This window comes from Canis lupus, chromosome 18, assembly GCF_048164855.1.
Source record: "Canis lupus baileyi chromosome 18, mCanLup2.hap1, whole genome shotgun sequence".
Classification (NCBI taxonomy): Eukaryota; Metazoa; Chordata; class Mammalia; order Carnivora; family Canidae; genus Canis; species Canis lupus.
The window spans coordinates 60322740-60343989 of NC_132855.1; the positions used below are offsets into that span (position 1 = coordinate 60322740).

General features: G+C 62.2%; 1 protein-coding gene across 2 annotated transcripts; it reads right to left on the reverse strand.

Annotated features, from left to right (window-relative positions):
• Positions 1 to 310: 310 nt before the first annotated feature.
• Positions 311 to 20909, reverse strand: WNT9A (Wnt family member 9A). 2 transcript variants are annotated; one of them, XM_072784666.1, is made up of 4 exons: positions 20719 to 20909; positions 5948 to 6204; positions 4754 to 5016; positions 311 to 3166 (listed from the first exon to the last, which is right to left on the reverse strand). In XM_072784666.1, the coding sequence occupies exons 1-4, from the start codon at positions 20811 to 20813 to the stop codon at positions 2684 to 2686; spliced, it is 1098 nt and encodes a 365-aa protein (XP_072640767.1). In that variant the 5' UTR covers positions 20814 to 20909; the 3' UTR covers positions 311 to 2683. The 2 variants fall into 2 exon arrangements, with proteins under 2 accessions (XP_072640767.1, XP_072640768.1); XM_072784667.1 differs by lacking the exon at positions 20719 to 20909 and adding an exon at positions 14587 to 14689.
• Between the last annotated feature and the right edge of the window lie 341 nt (positions 20910 to 21250).

Below are 21250 nucleotides of genomic sequence, written 5' to 3' on the forward strand. Positions count from 1 at the left end.
CCTCCACTCCTCCTCCACGAGACCCTCCTCCTTCATCAGACCCTCCTCCACCCTCAGACCCTCCTCCTCTGTTAGACCCTCCTTCCCCTCAGGCCTTCCTCCCCCCTGGGGCCTTCCTCCTCCTTTAGACCCTCCTCCCTCATTAGACCCTCCTCCCCACTCAGACCCTCCTCCCCCTCCGGCTCTCGGGCTCTCCTTCCCCCCCTCATATCCTCTTCCTCCCCAGGCCCTCCTCCCCACCCCCCTCCCTCACACATTCCTCCCTCAGGCCTTCCAGAACCCCTCTGAAGGGAGCAGACTCAGATGGGGCTATAATTTAAAATACATTTATTTAGTGTCCATTTGGTTTCTGTTCCATTACACAAAGCGTTAAATAAATACATTCTCCAAGTCACTCGAGTACATGCTATCGCTGTACAGATGAGGTAGAGAAATGCTAGGCTCGCAAGAGAGAGACGCACTCGGTGCAGAGATGAGAGCTCGCATGTGAATGCCCGCACCTGGTGCGACCCCGTCTGAGTGGCCAGCGGGGAGCAGGTGGCCGGGACCCGCCTGGCCCTCCGCATGGCTCCCGCCTGTGGCCCCCTCCCCTTCCCAGAGAGGCTGACCCAGGGGCCCAGGCCTGGCCCCAGAATACAGCTTCTTCTAGAGGATCCCTCCTGCACCGAAGAGAAGTGAGCTGGGAGGCTCCATCGGGAGGAGTTGCTTCTTTGTTTAGCATGATATTCTGATATATATTTATACATAAACACACCAGCCAGCAGACGTTTCCAGCCTGCCTTGTTTAAAAAAATACTTTATATTTATGACATAGAGCTAAATGTGGTATCTGGTTAAAACGATCTCCTTCCTCTGGCATGCTGCCTTTGCAGACCCAGAAGTGACTGAGCTACAGTCTTGTCATGGGCGTGGCTGGCTGCACCTGCGCTGGGCCCGGTCCCCCTCATGATGTCCCCCCTCAGGATGCACGTATTCACGGGGAGCTTCTCTGAACCACAGAATAGACTTTACTATTTACACTATGACCAGGGACGGAGCCCCACAGCCACATAAATAGGTTTCCTTTTAAAAACACAGTCCCCAGGGTTCCCTGGAGCCCATGGGACTCCAGGGAACCCCCTCACTCAGTAGTTCCCAAGTCTGCACCGCACCCTCGCACTGTGTCCCCCCGGGGACACGGCCACTCAGCTGGGGGTTGGGGGACACTGCACCCTGCCACCAAACAGCCACAGCTGGAGGACCTGGGAGCCAGGGCTGCAGTTCATGCCAACAGGGGAAGGGCCACTCCACCCTAAGGAAGGACTGCAGGTGAGGTCGCCCCAGCTGACCACTGACCGTGCCAACACAGCGCGCACAGGCACACACCACAGATACACGTAGGCACGTGTTCACCCACATGCACGCATGCGTATCACATGTGCACATGGACACACAACCACACATGCTCTCACACATGCACACGGCACATATGTTTGTGCTCATACAAGCCCCCATGTACTCCCATGTACACTCACACAGATACACACATAGGCTCACACATTCTCATGTGTGTACACACATAATACGTGCTCACAAGCACACACGCAACACAGACACATGCAGGTGCTCATGCACAAACATGCAGGCGCATTCATGCACACGTGCTTCCCACACGCGTGTGCTCATTCATGCACACTCGTGCAGGCATACACACACACATGCACACACACTCAAACCAAACCAGGTCAGTGTCGCCCATCCACTTTCCTTCCCTGCAAAGACAACAGCCTGGCCAAGGAGAGCAGCCCACCCTCTGCCAAATCCTAGCCCCAGATTCTCACTGTCCACACCCGTCCTTACCTCCGCCTCCTCCCACAGTAACACTAACAAGAAGCAAGCTATGGAATGGCCCCTTCCCTTTTGCCCAGCCCCCTGCAGCCTCCAACCCCACGCAGAAGAGCCTGGAGTGCAGGAATGCATGCCCAAAGTTGCCCAGAGTAGGGTCCCTGGGGACAGCTGGCTTGGGCTACTGGATACAACCTGCTTTACTATTTTAAACACAACAGCAACATCCCTCTCAATTTAGTGGTTTCAAACGACAAAGCAGATCAGGCAAAGAGGTTAGGAGGGGCTTGGGGGGAGGGAGGGAAGGAACCCTCCAGACTAGGCTCCCTCCAGAGTAGAGGAAGCTGAGGCCTGAGACAGAGTGGGGGTGGAAAAATAATTATTATATATTAGTTAAATAAAAATAATTTAAAAGTCACCGGTATCACTCCCGAGAGAAGCGCTCCATGTCAGAGGGGATGGCAGTGACCCCCACACCCGGGCAGCTGGGCTGTCTCTCTCCTAGTGGTTTGACTCTCTAAGCCAGTGCTGGAGCAGGACAGCCCACAGGCGGCCACACAGGGGACCTATGTGATCACAAAGATGTGCCTGCCGCTCGCTTGGCAGAGGGAGCCCAGAGCAGGGAGGGGCACCACTCTGCAGGAACTGGCCTCTTAGGGACGGACACAGCTTAGAAAGCATGGTATAGCGCTCTCAGGTCATGAGGTGGGGGCGGACAGGGATGCGGGGCCACACCAGGGCCACCTCCCACCCTCAGTCTTGGAGAAGGGGGACAGAGGGGCAGAGACAGTCCATCCAGCCCATCCCCAGGCTCCTGCCGCCATGTGCCAGGTGTACCGGGGGCCCCAACCCGAGGGGCTCAGCTCTTGCAGGTGTAGACCTCCTCACGCTGGGTACACTGCCTGCACTCCACATAGCAGCACCAGCGCACCTGGCACTGGCACGGCCGCGTCACCACCCGGCTCTGCGTGTTGTGGCCACGCCCACAGCAGATGCTCTCACAGTTCTTCTCCCGGTGGCACCTGCGGCCAGCGGTGCCTGGGGAAAAGCGGCTGGCCAAGCAGAAGCTCGGCGAGTCATCCAGGTGCACGAGCTCCGGTGTGCGGGGCAACGGGTCACTGCCGCTTGTCCCTGTAGCCCGGCCCCGAGGTGGCGAGATGGCACCAGCCTCACCAGTGGCCTCGTTGGTGGTGCTGCCCACCTTGAGCGCCGTCTCATACTTGTGTTTCAGGCGCTTGCCCACCTCATGGAAGGGTGCCAGCTGCCGCCAGCATGTCCGCACGGTGCAGGAGCCTGACACACCATGGCACTTACACGTGGTCTCCACCCCGGCTTTGATTACCTGGTGGGGGGGGAGGGGAGCTGGGCATGAGGGCCACACTGTGAGGCTGGGTGAACAGCCCCTACAGCTGACCCCCAGGCCCCCCCAGGTCCCAGCCCAACCTGGCGGATTATCACTACCCATCACCCAGGCTCCTGGCTCATGTGCCTATCCCTCCCCTCTCCAAGCCTCTGATGGCCTAGGACAGATGCCTTACATCCAGGACCTGGCCCCACAGTAGAGGCCTTTGGTGGGGACAGTCCCTCCCTGCATCCAGGGCTGCCCGCCGCAGGGGCTGAGCATGCCACCCCACCCGGGGAGCCTCACTACCAACGCCCCACCAGGACCTCCCAGTCTGGTCTCAGCATCCTGCTTCCTGGAGGGAGGGAGGACAAGTGAGTTACTTGCCCAGTTGGCAGGACTGGCCATCAGATCCTCCAGAGAGGAGGAGCGGTACCCGCATGTACACACACACAGGGCTGCACGGAGGGGCCTCCTGTCTGACCACCCACACGGGGATCCCTGACAGCAGAGAGGGGAGGCCCTCCCCAGGGCACCCCATCCCCAAGCCAGGCCAGAGCTCCCACGCTGCCCCCCAGGGAGGGCCCACTGGCTTGAGGGGGATTAGGAAACGTAGCTGCCCTCTGGCCAGGCAATAGAAGAGTCACATTTAATGACACTTTGCTGAGAAACTCGGACAAATTTAATTAAAGTGCTGCTTCCCTGGCCCAGCAGAGCTAATAGAGCACTTTCCATATTCTGACTTTTCATTAATAGCTTACAAAAGAGAGAATGCAAAAGAAAAGGAGCCTCGCCTTAGGGATTTAATCTGTTCCCGCCCCTCCCGGGAGGGCACAAAGGGGGGCACAGCTCCAAAGAGAAAAGGGGAAATTGATTCTTTAATAAGCACAGGACTCAGAACTCTTGTTTCTCAATAAAGAGGGCTCAGAGCAGGGCTGGCTCTAATTACAGCCCCCCCCCAACCAAGGCTGAGCTCCACATCCCAGGGGCAGCCTGCTGAGCACGCAGAGCCCCTGACCATCCCACAGCCCCACAGAGCCTCAGGGGGTGTCTGGTGGTCCCACGTGTGTGGGGGCTATGGGGATGGGGTGCTCTGTCCACATGGGGGGGATGGCCCTCGTGATGGGCACCAGGCCTCCTCTGGCACTGAGGGGCTGCAAGGAGGGTGGAGGATGGCGCTGAGCCAGGCAGCCCCAGGTCCAACCCGCCTGGAGCCAGCGGCCCCCAGAACACCCCCAGACCCCCTACCTCATGAGAGGTCACAGCGGCACCTAGCATCCCCGGAAGACAGTGAGCCTGACAGGCAGGGAGGCTCCAGGGCCCGGCTGGCAGCTCAAGGCTGGCACTGACCCCCAAGCAGCAGCCCCAGCCCATTCCCATGGATGCCCCACCCCGCCCCCATGCCCCGCAGACACCCCGCCCCACTGACACCCCGCCCCCAGAGATGCCCCGCCCCACAGACACCCAGCCCCGAGTGATGCCCCGCCCACAGATCCCCCACCCTGCCCGCCCCAGACAGCCTGCTGCCCACAGACGCCCTGTCCTGTGGACTCCCCGCCCCACCCCGCCGTGCCCCGCCCCGCTTGCCTTCACACCCACGAGGTTGTTGTGGAAGTCCACGCGCGCTCGCAGGTCCTTGCTCGACCTTCGGCCCAGGAACTCCTTGACGAACTTGCTGCTGTACTTGAGGTTGTCCCCACAGCCACCCCACTGCCAGGCCTCCCGGTTCTCCAGGTCCGGGGCCTCGTCGCAGGTGCAGCGCTCCATGCGGCCCGCGCTGCACGCCTTGGCCAGCGCATGGGTCAGGCCAGCAGACGAGATGGCGTAGAGGAAGGCAGTCTCCTTGAAGCCTGCGGGGTGCGGGGGGTGGCGCAGGGACGATAGGGCCGGTGAGCCGGCGGGAGCACCCCCCATGTGGCCCAGGCACAGCCAAGCCGGGGCAGTCCGGCCGGAGCCCTGACTCCTGGCCGCAGGTAGGGTCCATGGGAAGGACCCTGGCTGATGATCGCCTTGGATAGGGGCGTACCTGCCTGGGCTGCCGTGGAGGCCCGCAGGGAGGAGGCATGCTCCCTCTGCCCCGGGGTTGGATGGAAGAGGACACAGAGAGTTCACAGCACCTGGAGACCCAGCTCTGCCCAGGGATCAGAAATTTCGTCCTTCGAGGTCACCTACCCACCAGACTGGCAGTGAGCCCCGCCCTGCCCTGGGTCTCAGGTCCCCAGTTTTTAAAGGAGGCTGTTGAGAAGCTCAGATCAGAGTCCAAGGGAGACATAAGGAAGAAGGCTCTCTACTCACGGCACCAGGTGGACCTCATGCCCAGCCGCTGGGCCCCGGTCACCACCATGTGGCCAGAGCCATCAGAGCTGCCTTAGGCTGCATCAAAGCACCCAAATATGCCTCCTGGGGCAAGTTTTCCCCAAGGAGGGGCAAGGCAAGAGGAAAGGCGAGTCAAGGGTCTGGGTGGGAAGAGAGCAGGGTAGGAGTTAGGGGCAGGTGGGAAGGAAGGGGCAGGGACAGGACCAGGTGGCAGGGCTGGAGACTAGACTGGCAGTTCAGAAGGAGGGAGGAACTGCAGGTGGATGGACGGATGGACCAGAAGGGAAGGGTGATCAAGTGAAGACTGAGCCACGAGGGAGTGAGCGGTCGGTAGGAAGTGAAGCACCCAGGCTTCCTAAGCCACTGGGGGGGGGGGGGGGGGGGGCTTTAGGACCAGGTGAAGGAGCGGTGCCCCGGGGGCACAGACCCAGCTGGAAGGCCTGCCAGGCACTATGGCGCACTCACCTCGCTTGAGCAGGCTGGCCCGGTAGCGACCCTCCAGAGTACAGTTCCAGCGCTCGAACCGGAACTGGTACTGGCACTCCAGGGCGCTCATGCTAACCGCCTCCACCAGCGTCTCGGCCACACCTGGGTCTCGGCGGCACATGCGCCTCTGCTTGCGCTCCAGCTTCAGTCGGTCGCAGGCCTTGTAGTGTGCCTGCGCTGCAGCCTCGGGCTCCAGGGTCAGCGGGAGGATGGTCAGGGGCTCGCTGCCAGTCAGCCTGGGTGCAGAGGGGCCGGGGTGAGGGCCGTTCTGGAGGTGAGCATCACCACACATACCCACACCTGGGGAGGGCAGCCCAGCACAGCATGTGTGCCGAGGGCACAGCTGGTCAGGGCAGGGAGGGGTGTCAGAGCCCAGGGGGGACCACATGGACACATGTGCTTACCCAGCCGGAGCAGGCACTCCTCCAGGACCCCAGCTGGGGTGGCCCAGCCCCTCGGCCTGCAGCCTCTGGGAGAGGGCCCTGGGCTACTCCCTGCCCACTTGCCACCTCTGCAGATGGCCCTGCAGGGCCCAGTGGGGTCTCCCGGAACTCCTGGGCACAGAGGACCTCCCGGCAGAACCCAGGCTGGTTCCTGGTTCTCCTGCAGCTCCACATCTCTCATCTGAGCTAAGGTCCAGACCTTGAGGGTCAACCACCAGTTCTTAGGCTTTCCCCAACCCCCATTTCATATGCTTCACCCAGGGACGGACCAGTTCGGACCTCATGCCTGCTCTGGGCTCCGACCCAGAGGTTTGTGTCCTCACACACCATTGCCCAGCATCTGCCAGACCCTTAGTCCTCAGGACAAGGTGGGGGGGGAGTGCCCAACCAGATGTGGGTGGGGCTTAGACCCTCCCCACATGCACATCACAGGAAACAAGCCTCCCCACCCCAGCCAACCAGCCCAGAGGAGCCAGGGGTGCCAGGCATCCCCAGACACTTAATCCGACACTTTGCTCCATCCCTCTTCCTGCTGCCACTCGAAAGCCCCCTCAAGGGCATGGTGGCCACTGGGTTGGCTCCCAGCAGCTTTCTGCAGAGAAGGGATCCGGGCAGGCCTTGTAGCAGACCCCAGCCTTGATACTGGAGGCCAGGCTCCCTGGGAACAGCCTAAGGTCCTGGCTTCCAAAGCCCCAGCCTTCCCCCTTGCCCTTCACATCCCCCTGTGTGGCCTCTCCTTGACCCTGCCTGCTGCGGGGGCTTGGGGTGTGTGTTTTGAGGCGGATCCACACCTACTCTGCCAAGGGCAGGGCTTATGCAGGGTAGAGCCCATCCCTGCTCCAAGGGTCCCGGACCCAGGCCCCTGAAGGAGCAGCACCTGTCTTGCCTTTCTGGTCAGCTCCCTGTGGACAGGAGGCCAGGGTGCTAAAGCCCAGGCAGGAGCAGGGCAAGGCTGCGGGGATGCCACTGCAGATGGTCTGGGCCTAGGGTGCAGAGGGGAGCAGGCGGTCAGGTGGCAGATAGGCAGCTCTGCGCACACAGCCTGCAGGGTGAAGCTACGAAAGCAGGGCCTGAGGCCAGTGATGCACCCGGAGGGGAAAGAACCAACCCCACCACCCTCTTCACACTGGTGGCTGGCGGCTTCCTGAGAACAGCCACCCCAGACTTTGGCCCTCTTCCCCATGGTGCTCCAAGCCAGCCAGCACCAGAGAGCTCGTGGGCACGAGCGGAGAGTTCCAACTGGCCCCATGGACAAGGGCGCTGCCGAGCAGAACCCAAAGCATATTCCTACGAGCCTGAGTCCATACAGACGCTGCAGGGCACGTGCCTGGGGACACTCTGGGCCAGGAGGGCCCACTGGTGCACAGTGACCAGTGTGGATGTGAGCCGATGAGAAGCCCAACAGGATCCCAGAGCACAGACAGGCCTCACATGGGCAGCAAGGCCTTTGGGGAGAAGGTACGTGTGAGCCCGGAGCTAGGACACCGTGCTGGATGAGCCACAGGACAGGGAGGAGGCAGCGACACATCCTGGGTTAGGGCTTCACGCCCAAAGACATGGGTATGTGTAGGGGTGGACATTGGGCGGCTCCTACACTCCCAGGCCTCATGCCGGAGCTCAGACAGCCCCAAACACAAGGACAGCTGCCAAGCTGGGCCAGGGGCATGCAGGAGCCTGACGATGCCACGCCAGGGGCTGGAAGAGCCACTCCCCACACAAAGGCAGCTCACACGGTGGCGACTGGTCCCCAGACAGGAATGTCAACAGCTGTGCCCACGACGGCACGCCACCACACATCAGAGAGCTGTGGCCTGCAACCTGCATGTCCCCCAGACTGGATTCTCCAAGATTAACCAGCTCCAGGCTGGTGCCAAGACATCCTGGGTCCAAACAGACCAACTATGGCAAGGCCATCCCCAGAGTACCTGGGGCTGTGTTGGGAAGGGCAGCCGTGGGTGTGGATGAGGAGAGGCAGTGAGATGGTGGGTGACACCACCCCCAGCCCACCTGGAAGTGCTGTGTCCACATGGCCCACAGGGCTGAGGCCAGGGCTCCCCTGGGGCTGGCCTGCATCCACATGGCCCTTAAAAATGCAGTGAGTTCCTGTGCCTCCAAAAGGACAGGAACCTGTGCCCAGCAAAGGGCTGCAGAGTCCAAAAACCAGAAGACATGTCTCAGGGGATACATGGGCACAGGAGCCAGCGTCCTCCGTGTGTGCAGGTGCATGCGGACTTGCCTGTGGAGCAGCAACAAAAGGAGCCGGTGGCGAGTGGACATGAGATAGAAGCACGGAGCTTAAGGAGAGGGAACACATCTCGTAAAACTTACAAGAGGCTCCACCCGACTCAGAAACACCACAGATGCATCCTTGGAGGTACAGAGATCAGGACAGTTGGGACACGGTGGGGGCTCAGTCCTGCAGGCTGGGAGTCTGGACACAGGCCCCCCAGGTCTGTCTCCAGAATTACAGGCTCCAGATGTAGGTCGAAAAAGCATGCACACTCATGTCACATACTTGAAACCCACGCCTGCCATGACACGACCCTGGGAGCGCCGTGTCACACCGCGAGGCCCACAGCTGGCTGAACAATGGGGCTATCCATACCGTGGAGCTTGGCAGGTACCAGGAAGCCACAACCTGCTGCACCAGGGGGCCCAGGGCAGGAGTCGGCCCAGAACACAGGAGGCCCCGGGCAGCAGCAGCTCGCTTCCATCCCCGAGAGCTTGTCACATGTGCAAGGGACGGCGGGGGCCCATGCAAACCAGCAATGCTCCACATGCAGCCCCGCAGGCCAGCCTCCACCTACAGGGCCTGTGATCTGATGCTGCTTGGTCCAGCCCCAATGGTGCCCCAGGCCCCTGGCACAGCTCAGGCCCTGCCCAGCTGCTCACCCTGACCCCACCCCAGCTGGCTGCCCTCTGCCCGTGCTGGGCCAGGAGGCTGAGCAGCAGCCCCACACCATGTGACAGGTACGGGCCCTGTGCTGGTCGGTTCCTGACCAGGAGCGGGACATGCAGCTGAGCCGACGTGAGCTGGCCTCCTGTGCGCCCACCGTGTGGGGATTCGCCTCCAACAGCATCCAGAGGCTGTGTCCTGTCATGCAGTCTGCAGACAGACGAGGCTGCTGGCTTTCTCTTTCCATCCCAGGGACCCTTGCTGCCTTCCTGCTCCATGAGGGCTTTGAGCACCACGGTGCACAATCTGCCCACTGCTCCGTGGGGCCCAGCGCCTCGATGGTTCCTCGTGCTGGCAGGGAGGTGTGCCCTGCGTGAGAGAGAGACACGGGCTCCGGGGCCAGGATGCAGGGAACCTCGCCCTTGCTCACCTGTACCACATGCCGAAACCTGCGTCCCTGCCACCCAGACCCAACCCCGGGAGGTGCAGAGGCCCTGCAGGTGACGGAGCACCAGAGGCCAGAGCCGGAGCATCACAGTGCTCACCTGGCCGGAACACCATCGCCGCAGACACACCGCCATCCTGCCCGAGGGTCTGAGACATCACGGGCAGCCACAGCATCCTTGCCTGAGTCCTGGTCCTCATGGGAAGCTCTGGCCGTTTCAACCACGAGCATGTGGTTCGAGGCTGCCTCTAGGCTAAAGAAGTTCCCCCCACTTTACGTCTGCTCCAAGCTTTTCAAAACTCACCAATGGATGTTAAGGGTCATCAGAGGTAGCCCCTGCCCCTGCGGGCATGTGACTCCTGTGCTGTCATCTGTTTAAACCAGCCACTCCCTGCTCTCCCGGAGTGACAGCGGGGTGCCTTGGCCTCCCTCACACCCTAGCTGCTGTCCCAGGATGCTGTGTCTAGGCCCCTGCATCTGCATTTCTAATTTTCTCTTCCACACTCATCCTGCCAGGTTTCCAGGTTTCCGCACCTCAGCAAGAATTCGCTCTATAACTTTGCTGGAAGACAGGTCAGACTAGCATCATGTTGTCCTAACTGTTTGGTAGGACTTGCTGCGAAGCCACGTGGCCTGACCTCTGCTGGATGAAAAGATCTTGATCCAAGTACTTTTCTCTTTTCCAATCAGCTTTGCAGAGGTATGATTCACATGCCATAAAATCACTCACCTGAGGTCTCGGAATCAGGGTCTTGCACACATTCCCAGATGTGTGCAAACACCTCCAGGTCGACTGCAGGGCATTTCACAGTCTCACAAAGAAAGGCACTGCTGCGGCCCCCACCTCTGCCGCCCACTAATCCATTTGGTGGGTTTGCCTGTCCAGACGTTTCGTCCCCAGTTTTCTGCGTTTCCTCAGAACCTGCAGCCGCACTGGCATCTAAGTGTCCGGCATCCCTCTTCTGTCTGCAGAATCTGGGGGACTTCCTGGTAGAGGAGTGCTCTGAGTGTCTCCACTGCATCTGACTCATCACATCTTCCCAGAGAGTGATTTCCTCATCTTAGATGCACAGGTGTCACGTGTGCATTTCTGCACTGCGTCTGCGTTCTTCAGGTGTAGCTTACTGTTCCTTTCCTTAAATCCGGGACCGATGCTTGCTGAGTGTTTCCAGGCTTCTCCACTTCTTAAATATGCATTTCAGCAACTACTACACCTGCATCACAGTCAGACCACCCTGTAGAGCCTGGGTCACAGCCTGGAAACTGTGTAGAGCCTCAATCACAGCTCAGGTCACCATGCAGAGCCTGGGTCACACCTCAGGTCACCATGCAGAGCCTCGGTCACAACCTGGGCCATTGTGCAGATCCTGGGTCATAGCCCGAGTCACCGTGTGAGCCTGGGCCACAGCCTGGAGATAGTGTTCAGCCTCAATCACAACTCAGGTCACCATGCAGAGGCTGAGTCACACCTCAGGTCACCATGCAGAGCCTGGGTCACAACCTGGGCCATTGTGCAGAGCCTGGGTCACAGCCCGAGTCACTGTGTGAGCCTGGGCCACAGCCTGGAGATAGTTTAGCCTCAATCACAACTCAGGTCACCATGCAGAGCGTAGGTCACAGCTCAGGTCACTGTATAGAACCTGGGTGACAACGTGGGTCATCATGCAGAGCGTAGGTCACAGCCTGGGTCACTTTACAGAGCATAAACAATAGCCCGAGTCACCTTGCAGAGCCTGGGTCACCGCTTGGGTCACCATGCAGAGCCTGAGTCACAGCTCCAGTCACTGTGCAGAGCTTGGGTTACCATGCAGAGCCTGGGTCACAGCCCCAGTCATTGTGCAGAGTCCAGGTCACCATGTAGAGCCTGGATTGTGGCGCCCACTGCTTCTCTGTCCCTCCTATAGTTCCACTCTCTCCCTAAGGTCCACTGAGTTGGTGTGTCCTCTCTCCATCCTCCCAAGTGCCCTGTGCTTACATCTGTGTCGCCCACGAGCCCGCGATAAGACTGAGGAGCCCGCTACAACCCCGATCCTCTCTCCTTGCAGCTGGGGCATGTCCTGTACTGGGTGCTGGGGCTGTCGCTTACCTTTTCCACTGGCCACACCTATTGTTTCTCTTGTTTCTCTTTCTGCCTGCCCTGTGGTGTTTCAGTCCATCTGCCCCCGCAATCTGAAGTTTCACATTCCCATTACTTTCATGTCTGCTGCACATGGACACCCGTCTGTGGCTCACCCACGTCTGGCGGCAACTCCAGGCCTGAGGACACAGGCCAGCAGGCTCCCCAAAATGTGTGCCATCATGCACTCCACTGTTAGGACCCGACGAGATGCTGTTCAGCACCCACATACCCAGTCCTGGGCATCCTCGCTCCTGTACAGCATCCTCGTCCCCAGGGTAGCTTGTACTTGTTCGAAAACACCTCCCTCGGACGCCCCAGGAGGTAGCAGTCCGCACAGCCCCTGTGCACCTTCTCCTCCGCAGCTCGTGAGACCTTATCTGCATCTGTTTTCCCAGGTAGCTCTTCATCTTGGGAATTTTGCATTTCCAGTTCCTTATGTTCTGGTATGATTTTTGCATTTTCTGCTTGAGACTCCTTGGGGCCTCCCGAATCCTGTAGTGACCCTAACAAATTCTGAGAATTTCGGAAAATCCCAGGCCATTCTCTTCAGACAGGACCTCTGTCCACCAGCCCGAGTCTGGCATCTGGCCTGCAGGGACACTGAGGGGACCCCCGGGGCCACGGCCCCTCCCAACCTCCACGGGCCATACTCGGTGCAACCTCTCCTGCCCCACCTTCCAACCTCAGCTATTCCCTTCAGCTATTTCTAATCTGCTTTCAAATCAATCGACAGATCACATCTCCCCCACCCCCCAATTCCATTTGGTTTTCCAAACCTGCAGGGTTAGTTTTTGTGGTCTTTTATTCCTTATAGAAATTCCAAGCTTAAAAAAAAAAATAGAAAAGAAAAGAAAAGAAAAGAAAAGAAAAGAAAAGAAAAGAAAAGAAAAGAAAAGAAAAGAAAAGAAAAGAAAAGAAAAGAAAAAAAAAGAAAAGAAAAGAAAAGAAAAAAGAAAGAAATTCCAAGCTTATCTCACTCAAAGCACATGGAGAGCATCCACCGAGCCTGTGAGGCCAGGCTCATAGGGCTGCTGCCACACTTCGTGGGGCGCACAGAGGCTTCTCCATGCATGCACGCCCAGCTACCTCGACCCATGTTGGTCACCATATGCCAGCAGCAGAAGACACAGGTCCCCACATTCACACCCTCTGGAAGCTTGGAATGTACCCTGTTTGGAACGAGGACCTCTGTGGATGTAACTGAGAAAAGGCTCTTGAGAGAAGGTCACGCTGGACAAGGTTCTGTGCTGCTGAAGGCCCATCCTCCTGACCAGCCCAGAGCAGCTCAGAGGAACGCCCAGCCCAGCCCAGTCCCACCAGGAGTGAAAAGAACCCAGGACAGATACAGCCAAGTCTGGGGCCCATCCCCCTCCACAGGCCAGGCCTCAGACTGTTCAGTGGCCTAGGGACGGGGCCGCCCCTCCAAGCACCTAGCTGGTCACATACTGTCCCAAATCTGCCCCCAAAGGCAGTGAGGTGGCTGGACTGGCAGTGCTGGCGAGGGGCTGGGAGGCCCTCGTCCTCAGGCAGAAGCCTGGGAGCCTGGTCCCCAAAGCGCTTGCTCCTTCCCACTCCACAGTGGGAGCGGATTTCAACGGCCCTTCCTCCTGCCAACAGGCCAAGCCACCCCAAGGGCCACCCTGCCCACAAACCCAGCTCCCTGGGCTGGGCAGAGGGAGAAGAGGCCGGAGTTCCAGAAGCCACAGCACCCTGCCAAGGAAACCTCAGCCCCACCAGACGGCGTTTAATTTCTGTGTGAATCAAATTCAAAACAAATTCCAATGCTGAGAAACTGGTTCTGAGATTAACCCTCCGTCCTCCTGAGGCCTGCTGCCTGACGCCGTCCTGCCCAGTTTCCTGCCCAAGCACGTAGGTCGAGGGGGTGGGGCGGGGTGGGTGCAGACATCCCCGGACCCCAGGTGCTCCCGGCAGGCTCCACTGCCATCTGGGGCCCTGATAGACAAGGAGGTGGCAGAGGACACCGGCCACGGCAAGCAGGGCAGGAGGACGGCCCCGGCCGACAGGCCACTCGTGCGCTCTGGGCGGACAGGCCGAGCACCCTTGTGTCTGTGACAGCTGTCACCACCGTCAGCTGCGAGAGCTGCAGGGCCCCACATTCCAGGGCCCCGCGTCCATGCAGGCATCCTGGGTGGGCAGCATGGATGCTCCAGGGTAGCTCCTGGCTTGGGTTGGGCTGGGGGTCGGCTGGCAGACACAGGCCTCGGCCACACCTGGCAAACGGCACTGCACAAGGCCTGCTGCCCCTGAGCCCCACAGAAACGTCCCTGCACACGCTTGGCACCCCTGGGGCCAACAGCACCCCCAGGACAGCAGAGGGCAGAGGCGGGAAGCAGCCAGGACACCCCCATCACCCCGGCCCAGGCCTCACAACAACAGGAGCCCAACGAGCTGTGACAGAAGGGACAGGCAGGACCTGGCACAGGTCCTGGGAAAGCTGCCAGTGGTGCCGCCTCCACGGTGTCACCTCCGCGACCCCCTTGCTGCCCAGAGCTGACCTCTCACGTGCCCAGCCCCGAGGGGGACACCGGGGCAGCCCAGCCCCGAGGGATGTCCTGCCCCGGGGGCTGGTGGTGGTGCTGGGTGGCTGCTGCGGCTCCGCAGGCCAGGAGGGGGCCGGCCGTGACGCGCGCAGGTCTGGGCGCCCCTGGGGGCCTCCCCCCTGCCCAGCCAGACCACTTCCCTGGCCGCGTCTACCTCAGGTATCGCTAAGAAAAACAAACGCAGCTTGAGGCTTGCGTTTTTCCATTCTCTCGTCCGGCTGCCGGCCTCGAGATGCTGGGCCTGCCAGCTGGGCGGCCGGGTTTCCTCCTGCGGCCAGAGGCGCTGGGCCAGCCAGGAACCGCGCCGGGAGGGGCAGCGGAGGACGGCGGGCCGGGCCCACGGGTCACGGAGCCGGGCGGCCCCCGCCACCCAGGTCGGCGCTGCCCTCCCGTGGAGGCCCCTGCCTCGCAGCTTGGCCCCCACCTCCCACCCAGCCCAGGGGATACCCTGGGCCCCAAGACACATACACTCCGCCCCCCCGGGGCTCCAGGGGCCCACGATGCCCGCATCTGACGGCTGGGTCTGGGTCTGCGGCGCCAGAGGGAGGGTAGTGTGGGTGCCGCGGGGGACACAGGGCCGGGGGGGGGGGGGTGCGCTGCGGCTCTGAGCACAGAGCCCTGCTCTCCAGGGCAGCCCAGAGAACAGCCCCGCAGGCCAGGGGCGACCCTGCCAGGCTCTGGCTGGCTTCCTGGAGGAGGCGACAGCTAAGGCCGACCCTGGAGCAGCGGAGGCCACCCGCTGCCAGAGGACACTTGCAGGGGGGCCCAGGCCTCTCGCCCTCTCGGCCCCCCCCGGGGGCAGCGCGGGTATGGCAGGGGCGGCCCTACCGCCCAGGGCACAATACACAAAGGAGCCTGCAGCCCTGCAAGCCTGGACGGGGGTGGGGGCCGGCTCTGCTGACAGGTGTCCTCTTTCTGTGTCCAGGAAACCAACCCAGGCCCCTGATCAGCTCATCTCCTGCGTCCATCCAGGTCCGATGGCCCCAGGGCAATCGTAGGTGTGCATTCTTCCCAGGAGTGAAACTACCCACTCACTTCTCTGACTGTCCTTGACACCCAGCCCAGGCAGGGTCCCACAAGTGCCCCCAACACAGTGGCAAGGATGGGGGTGAGATTAGGCCAGCTGTCCCCCCGTCCAGACGGCTGCCGGCTGTGGCAGGACATCTGCTCCCACAGCTGCGGGGGGCCAGGTGGCCATGGCTTCCTTCTCACCTCAGGCTGGCCACGAGGCCTGGGCTGGCGCTCAGCACCTGCCTCTACTGCCTCTGTGCTGGGGCGGGGGGTGGGGGCACAGAGCCCGCAGAGCAAACTGGCCCGGACAAGACAGGAAGGGACAGACTGTGGAGAACAGAGAGGATCCGGGGCTGCATCCCCACCCCTGCCTACTTGCTCCATCCACCTGCCTCCCCATGCCTGCTCCTGCCCCAGGGTCCCGCTCCCCCGCCCACTGCCCTGCATCCCCTCTTCCCCAGAGCCACATCCCCTCCCCACGTCCCCCTCACCCACAGGGCCACTCCCGAGGGTCCTCACACATTCCCTGTGGCCCCTTGTGTGGGTCCCTACTCAGCTCCCACCTCAGACCCCCCTCTGCACGCCCCCCTCTGCGGGCCCCCCTCTGCAGGACCTCCCCACCGACGCTAGACCTGAGGCCTTGCACAGCTGCTCCGGGCACACCTGTCCTGCCTGCTGCTTACACGGCTCCCACCGCCTGAGATAACCAGGACACCTCCCCGGCTGCCCACCGCCCTTCTCTGCCACGGGAGGCTGGCTCCCCCCACAGGTGACCTCGAGCACCTGGCCCACCACAGGCCTAGTGAGCAGCCTCTTAGCTCTACAGGGGGCTCCCTCCTCCTGCCCCAGCCCTTCCCTCTCCTCCCTCCTCCAGGGACCTGCTGCACACACCGTCTCCAGGCAGGCAGCAGGCATTGACCACACAAGATTCCCAGCTGGGCCCCAGGCTCCTGCAGAGGGGTGCCCCTGCCCCCTGGCCCCTGCCCCCTGGTGCTGACCCCACATGCACAGCAGTGCTGGAGAGCAGGACCAGGGCAGCCTCCTGGGCACATCCTCAGAACCCTTGGCTGGGCCCCCAGACCAGGCTATAGCAAACAGATGGTCATGTGCACCACCCAGCCACGCTGGCGGCCAAGCAGGATAATGATCCCTGGTGGAGGCCCACGCGAGCAGCTTCTGCACACATGGGTGAGAGACGGCGTGCCAGCTCCTGGTTCAGGTTGTCCTCTGCCCAATAATATATGCAGATATATAAAGAGTTCTTAAAAATCAACGACAAAGATCCACAACCTTGCCTAGAGCGGGGCAAAGGAAGTGAGTTGAGATTCCTCCAAAGAGGACATACAGACAACCCGCATGCCCACGAAGGATGCTCATGGTGCCAGACATCAGGGACATACAAACCAAAGCCCCAAACCAAACCAAACGTACAAACCAAAGATACCACCCCACATCCCCTGGGATGACTAGAATAAAAAGCAAAACAGAACAACAAAAATAACAGAAATAACTAGAACTGGTGAGTGTGTGGAGATACTGGCCCTCCTCTGCATTGCTACTGGGAGCATAAGATGGCACAGCCAAACCAGTAGAGCAGCTCCTCCAAACAGTCACCCCGGATCCGCACTCCCACCTCGAAGCACACACCAGGCAGAACTGCAAGCCTCTCACGGCAGCGGGATGAGAGCAGAAAGGGGCCAGCCCCCCGGGTGCCCACAACAGGAGCACGGAAGAACAAGACTGTGGAGCGTCCACACGACCGATAATAATCTGGCCACAGAGGGAACCAAGCACAAGTTTACACCACACCGTGGATGAATCCTGAGAATGGATTGTTTGGTGAAATAAGCCAGACACAAAGGCCACATGCTGTATGATTCCACTTATGTAAAATGTCCAGAACAGGCAAATCCAGAGACAGAACGTGGATTAGCGGTTGCCAGGGGTGGGGGGCAGGGGCGGGGACAGGATATGAGGTTTCTGGGGTGATGGAACACTCTGGAATTAGATAGAGGTGCCGGCCGCACAGCCTTGTAGATGTACCAGAAACCACCAAGCTGCATGCTCTCACGGGGTGGGTTTACAGGATGTGAGCTGTGTTTCCATCGCAGAAACCCCGGCTGGCCCCTGAGCCCCTCAACTGCCTTTCAGACAGGCTCTGAGCACCCCTATGCACCAACGGCCGGCCAGCGTGAGAACCCCCAGGACCGTGCCTCGCACGCCCTCCTCTGCACAGACCTCCCAGTGGGGTCCTGCTGCCCGCAAGCCAGCCAGCCAAGGTGTCTCATAGAATGCAGGGTACCAGCACCAACCCTGAGAGGGTCCATGGGAGCCTTTACTAGTTCCCTGAGGATTACCCACCGTAGAAGCCCGAGGCAGCTCCACGGGGGCAAGGGGTCTCCACGGGTGCAGGCTTGGCACCCTAGGGATCTCTAAGAAAGGGCAGCATGGCACCCTCTCTGCTGGACCCAGCCCCTGGCTCCATGCTAGGCGGGGACAGCAGAGCGCCTCAGCCTAGGTCAGAGGGCATCCCTTCCTGCATGGATCTTCAGCAGACACAGGACACCCCTCAGCTCCATCCTCTTATCTGTAACACCAGGGGCAGGGCTGGGTGCAGGCGGAGCTTTCAGCCCACCCAGGTCCACAGGGAATGGGGAGGTGGGACTCTGAGCCTGTTTCCCAAACTCACCAGGAGACCCGGGACTGGCCCCTTTCTGCTGGGAGCCAGGCACACACCCCCTTCCAGGAGGGCACCGGACCAGGCTGTCTAGGCCCCTGGAGAACCAGATGGAAACGCCACCTGCTAATCACACCACCAAGAAGCAGGGCCAGGCCATGGAGGAAGAGAGAAGAACCCCGTCCCCATGGCCAGGGAGCAGCCTGGCGGGTCCTGCCTAGCAGCCAGAGGCGGACAGGGCAACAGGAGCAGGGTGGCTTGGGTTGCAGCCTCGGGGAGGGGGCAGGGAGGGCTCTTGCTGCCCACGTGACACCCCCCACCCCACCCCAGGCCAGCCTCTCTCGGTTTCTGGGCTGTAACTGGAGCTGCCCTGCCTGCTTGCAAGCCTTCGTGCCAGGCAGAGCTTACAGAGAGGGGGAAGGGAGGAGGAAAGCCTGAATCCCTGCTCCTTCCTCCTGCTCCGTCTCCACACCAGGCTGGGGGGAAGCCCCTGCCCTGCCCTGCCCACCTTGGGCCTCTGCTCCCCCCAGTCTTCCAGCTCCTGCCACATCACTGGGCCAGGACCACAGGCCCCAGACCGGGGCCCAGCAAGTCACTGCTGACCAGAAAGCCTGGGCCTCCGTGTATTGAATAGACCACAGCATGTCCTGCCCCCTCCTCAGGAATCAGGGAATCACTTCCCAAGGAGCCCAGGGGTACAGACCCCTCTAGCACCAGCACCCTTTCCTCCTCTCCCTCCAGCTGGCACCAGGCCTGCCCCTGCTCCAGAACGTCTGTCCATCACACAGAACCCAGCTCTCCTGCCAGGAGCCCGGGGGATGGCAGGGGCCCCAGCAGAGCCAGCTGTCCCCAGAGCAGCACGTCTGCCACCCATGCTCTCCATGGGACCGCCCCCTGGAGACAAGGCGCTGGGCAAGGGGACCAGCCAGAGAAGGCCCAGGGACAGCAAGCCCTCCCTGCGTGCCCCCCACACGCCCACAGAGCTCAGCGAGTTCCCCAGAGGTGCTGAGTGCCGTGCTGCCTGCAGTGGGGGTGGGGGGTGGGGGGCCAGAAGCCAGGACCCAAGACCCCCACCTCCCCTCCACACAGGCAGCAGGGCTGGCAGCAGACATGCTGCAGACAAGCGTAGGGTGTGTCTGAAGCCTAGTAAGCAGACCCGAGGCCGGGCCGGCGGCAGAGCGGGAAGGCACAGCTGGCTGCCGGGCTGCCGTGACTCACCGTGGACCTGCGGCCAGACGGCCATCCTCTGACCCTCCCTCTGCCCGCGAGGGCGAGGCAAGGCTGCACAGATGGCGTGCAGGGGCGTGCCAGCCCCTGCACAGCCCAGGCCCTAAGCAGGGCCGGGCCCACTGCCGCAGCCAGGAGAGGGCTGGCGGGTGGGGTCTCCAGGGGAAGGAGACACGGAGCTGACCCTGGAAGATGACCCAAGAGAAAGGAACAGAAGGAGAAAGGGGGGAAAGAAAAACACAAAGGGAAAGTTTCCCATGAAAATATTTTATTTTCTTTGAGAACAGGATACACCTGCAGGGCTCCTCGCCCAGTGGCCTCTCCCCGCCCTGGCCGTGCCACATTTCTGGACCAACGGGGCCCTCTGCTGGCCAGCGGCCGCGCGACGGCGCCCGGGCCCTGGGCTAGGGAACAGGTGACGGGCAGAGGGCGGCAGCCAGGAGCCGCCAAGGGGCGCCCTGGGCAGGGGCCAGGGCGCGAGGGTGGGCCGAGGCTCCGGGGCAGCGCCGGGCGGCAGGAGCGGAGGCTGAGGGCCCCAGAGGGCTGTTCGCGCGGTGCCAGCCCAGACCTCGGGGTGCCCATCTGCGTGGCACAGCGAGGGAGGGTCCCCCCAGGTCTCCGGGCTGGGCATCCCAGATGTGGGAGACGGAGGCGAGGTAGGGCAGGAGAGACCGGCGGAGGGCGGCGCGCCGAAACCACGCACAGGGCTGCTGCGGGGCAGCGTGGGGCAGCGACCCCGAGACAGCGCGGGCGGCGTCACGGCCCAGCCCTTCGCACCCGGCCAGTCCCACTGAAGCGCTCCCGCGGGCCGGGCCGAGCGGGCGTAAGAAGCAAAGCGCAAGAAAAATAAATTCCTCCAGCTTGGAGAGATTTTTTTTCCCCTTTGGGGCTCCGTGCAAGGAACATCTGGATTTTGTACGTATTTTTTTGTTGTTGTTAAATTAACTTCTCGAGGAGAGAAAGGAGGGGGGAGCTGCAAGGGGGGTGGATGGGCAGGGGCCAGGAGAGGCTACAGCCATTCCACCAGAACCCGGCGGCCTAACGCGAGGCCAGGACCAGGCTTGGTCCCCGTGCTCCAGGGAGGCCGGCGCACGGGTGCGTCGCGGCGACGACGACTCCGGGGTCACGGAGGACCGCGGCCCCGTGCCAGCCCGTAGGGCACGCCGGCCCATCTCCCCACGCGGCGCCGCGAGGACACTGCCTCGCTGACCGAGCAACGCGCACGCCGCAAACAAACAGCGCCCGGCCACGCGTTGGCCACCGCCAGCCGCCCGGCCCGCGCACCTGGGCCTCCCGCCTCGCGCCCCGGCCGCGTCCCCGTCCCCGCGCGCCCGCCCGCCTGCCTGCCCGCCGGGCCGCCGAGGCACCTACCCGAAGTAGGCGGCCGAGGGGCGCAGCGCGGCAAGCAGCAGCGTCAGCGCGAAGGCCGCGGCCAGCCAGCGCGCCAGCAGGGGCCCATCCAGCATCTTGCCGCGCCTCGGCGGCTGACCATCGCGCTCCCGGCCCCGCGCAGGGCGCCCCACGGCCGCCGCCCTCTTATAGCGCCCGGAGCGCCGGGCCGGGGGCGGGGCGCCGGCCAGCTGGGCCCGGCCCGCCCGCGCCCAAGGAGGGGTCACGCCGGCGCCGGGGGCGGGCCGAAACCCGAGCCGAGAGCACCGCCCCGCCGCGCCGCCGCCCGGCCCTTCGGGTGTCGGGGCGCGCCCCGCGCGTGGAGGCGGAGCGCGGGGGGAGGGAGTGCGGAGCCGTGCGGGGGGGAGGGGCCGGGGCCGGGGCGGAGCGCGGGGGGGGAGGAAGTGCGGAGCCGTGCGGGGGGGCGGGGGACGGGGCGGAGCGCGCGGGGGGGCGAGTGCGGAGCAGTGCGCGGGGGCGGGGACCGGGGCGGAGCGCGGGGGGGAGTGCGGAG

Bases quoted from the DNA above. Each gene is read 5' to 3' on its own strand.
- WNT9A (XM_072784666.1), bottom strand. From the start codon at position 20,813: ATGCTGGATGGGCCCCTGCTGGCGCGCTGGCTGGCCGCGGCCTTCGCG. The intron at 5,017-5,947 runs GTGAGTGCGCCA...CGCACCCCGCAG, and splicing joins GGCCAGCCTGCTCAAGCGAG to GCTTCAAGGAGACTGCCTTC. The intron at 3,167-4,753 runs GCAAGCGGGGCG...CCCCCCCACCAG, and splicing joins ACAACCTCGTGGGTGTGAAG to GTAATCAAAGCCGGGGTGGA.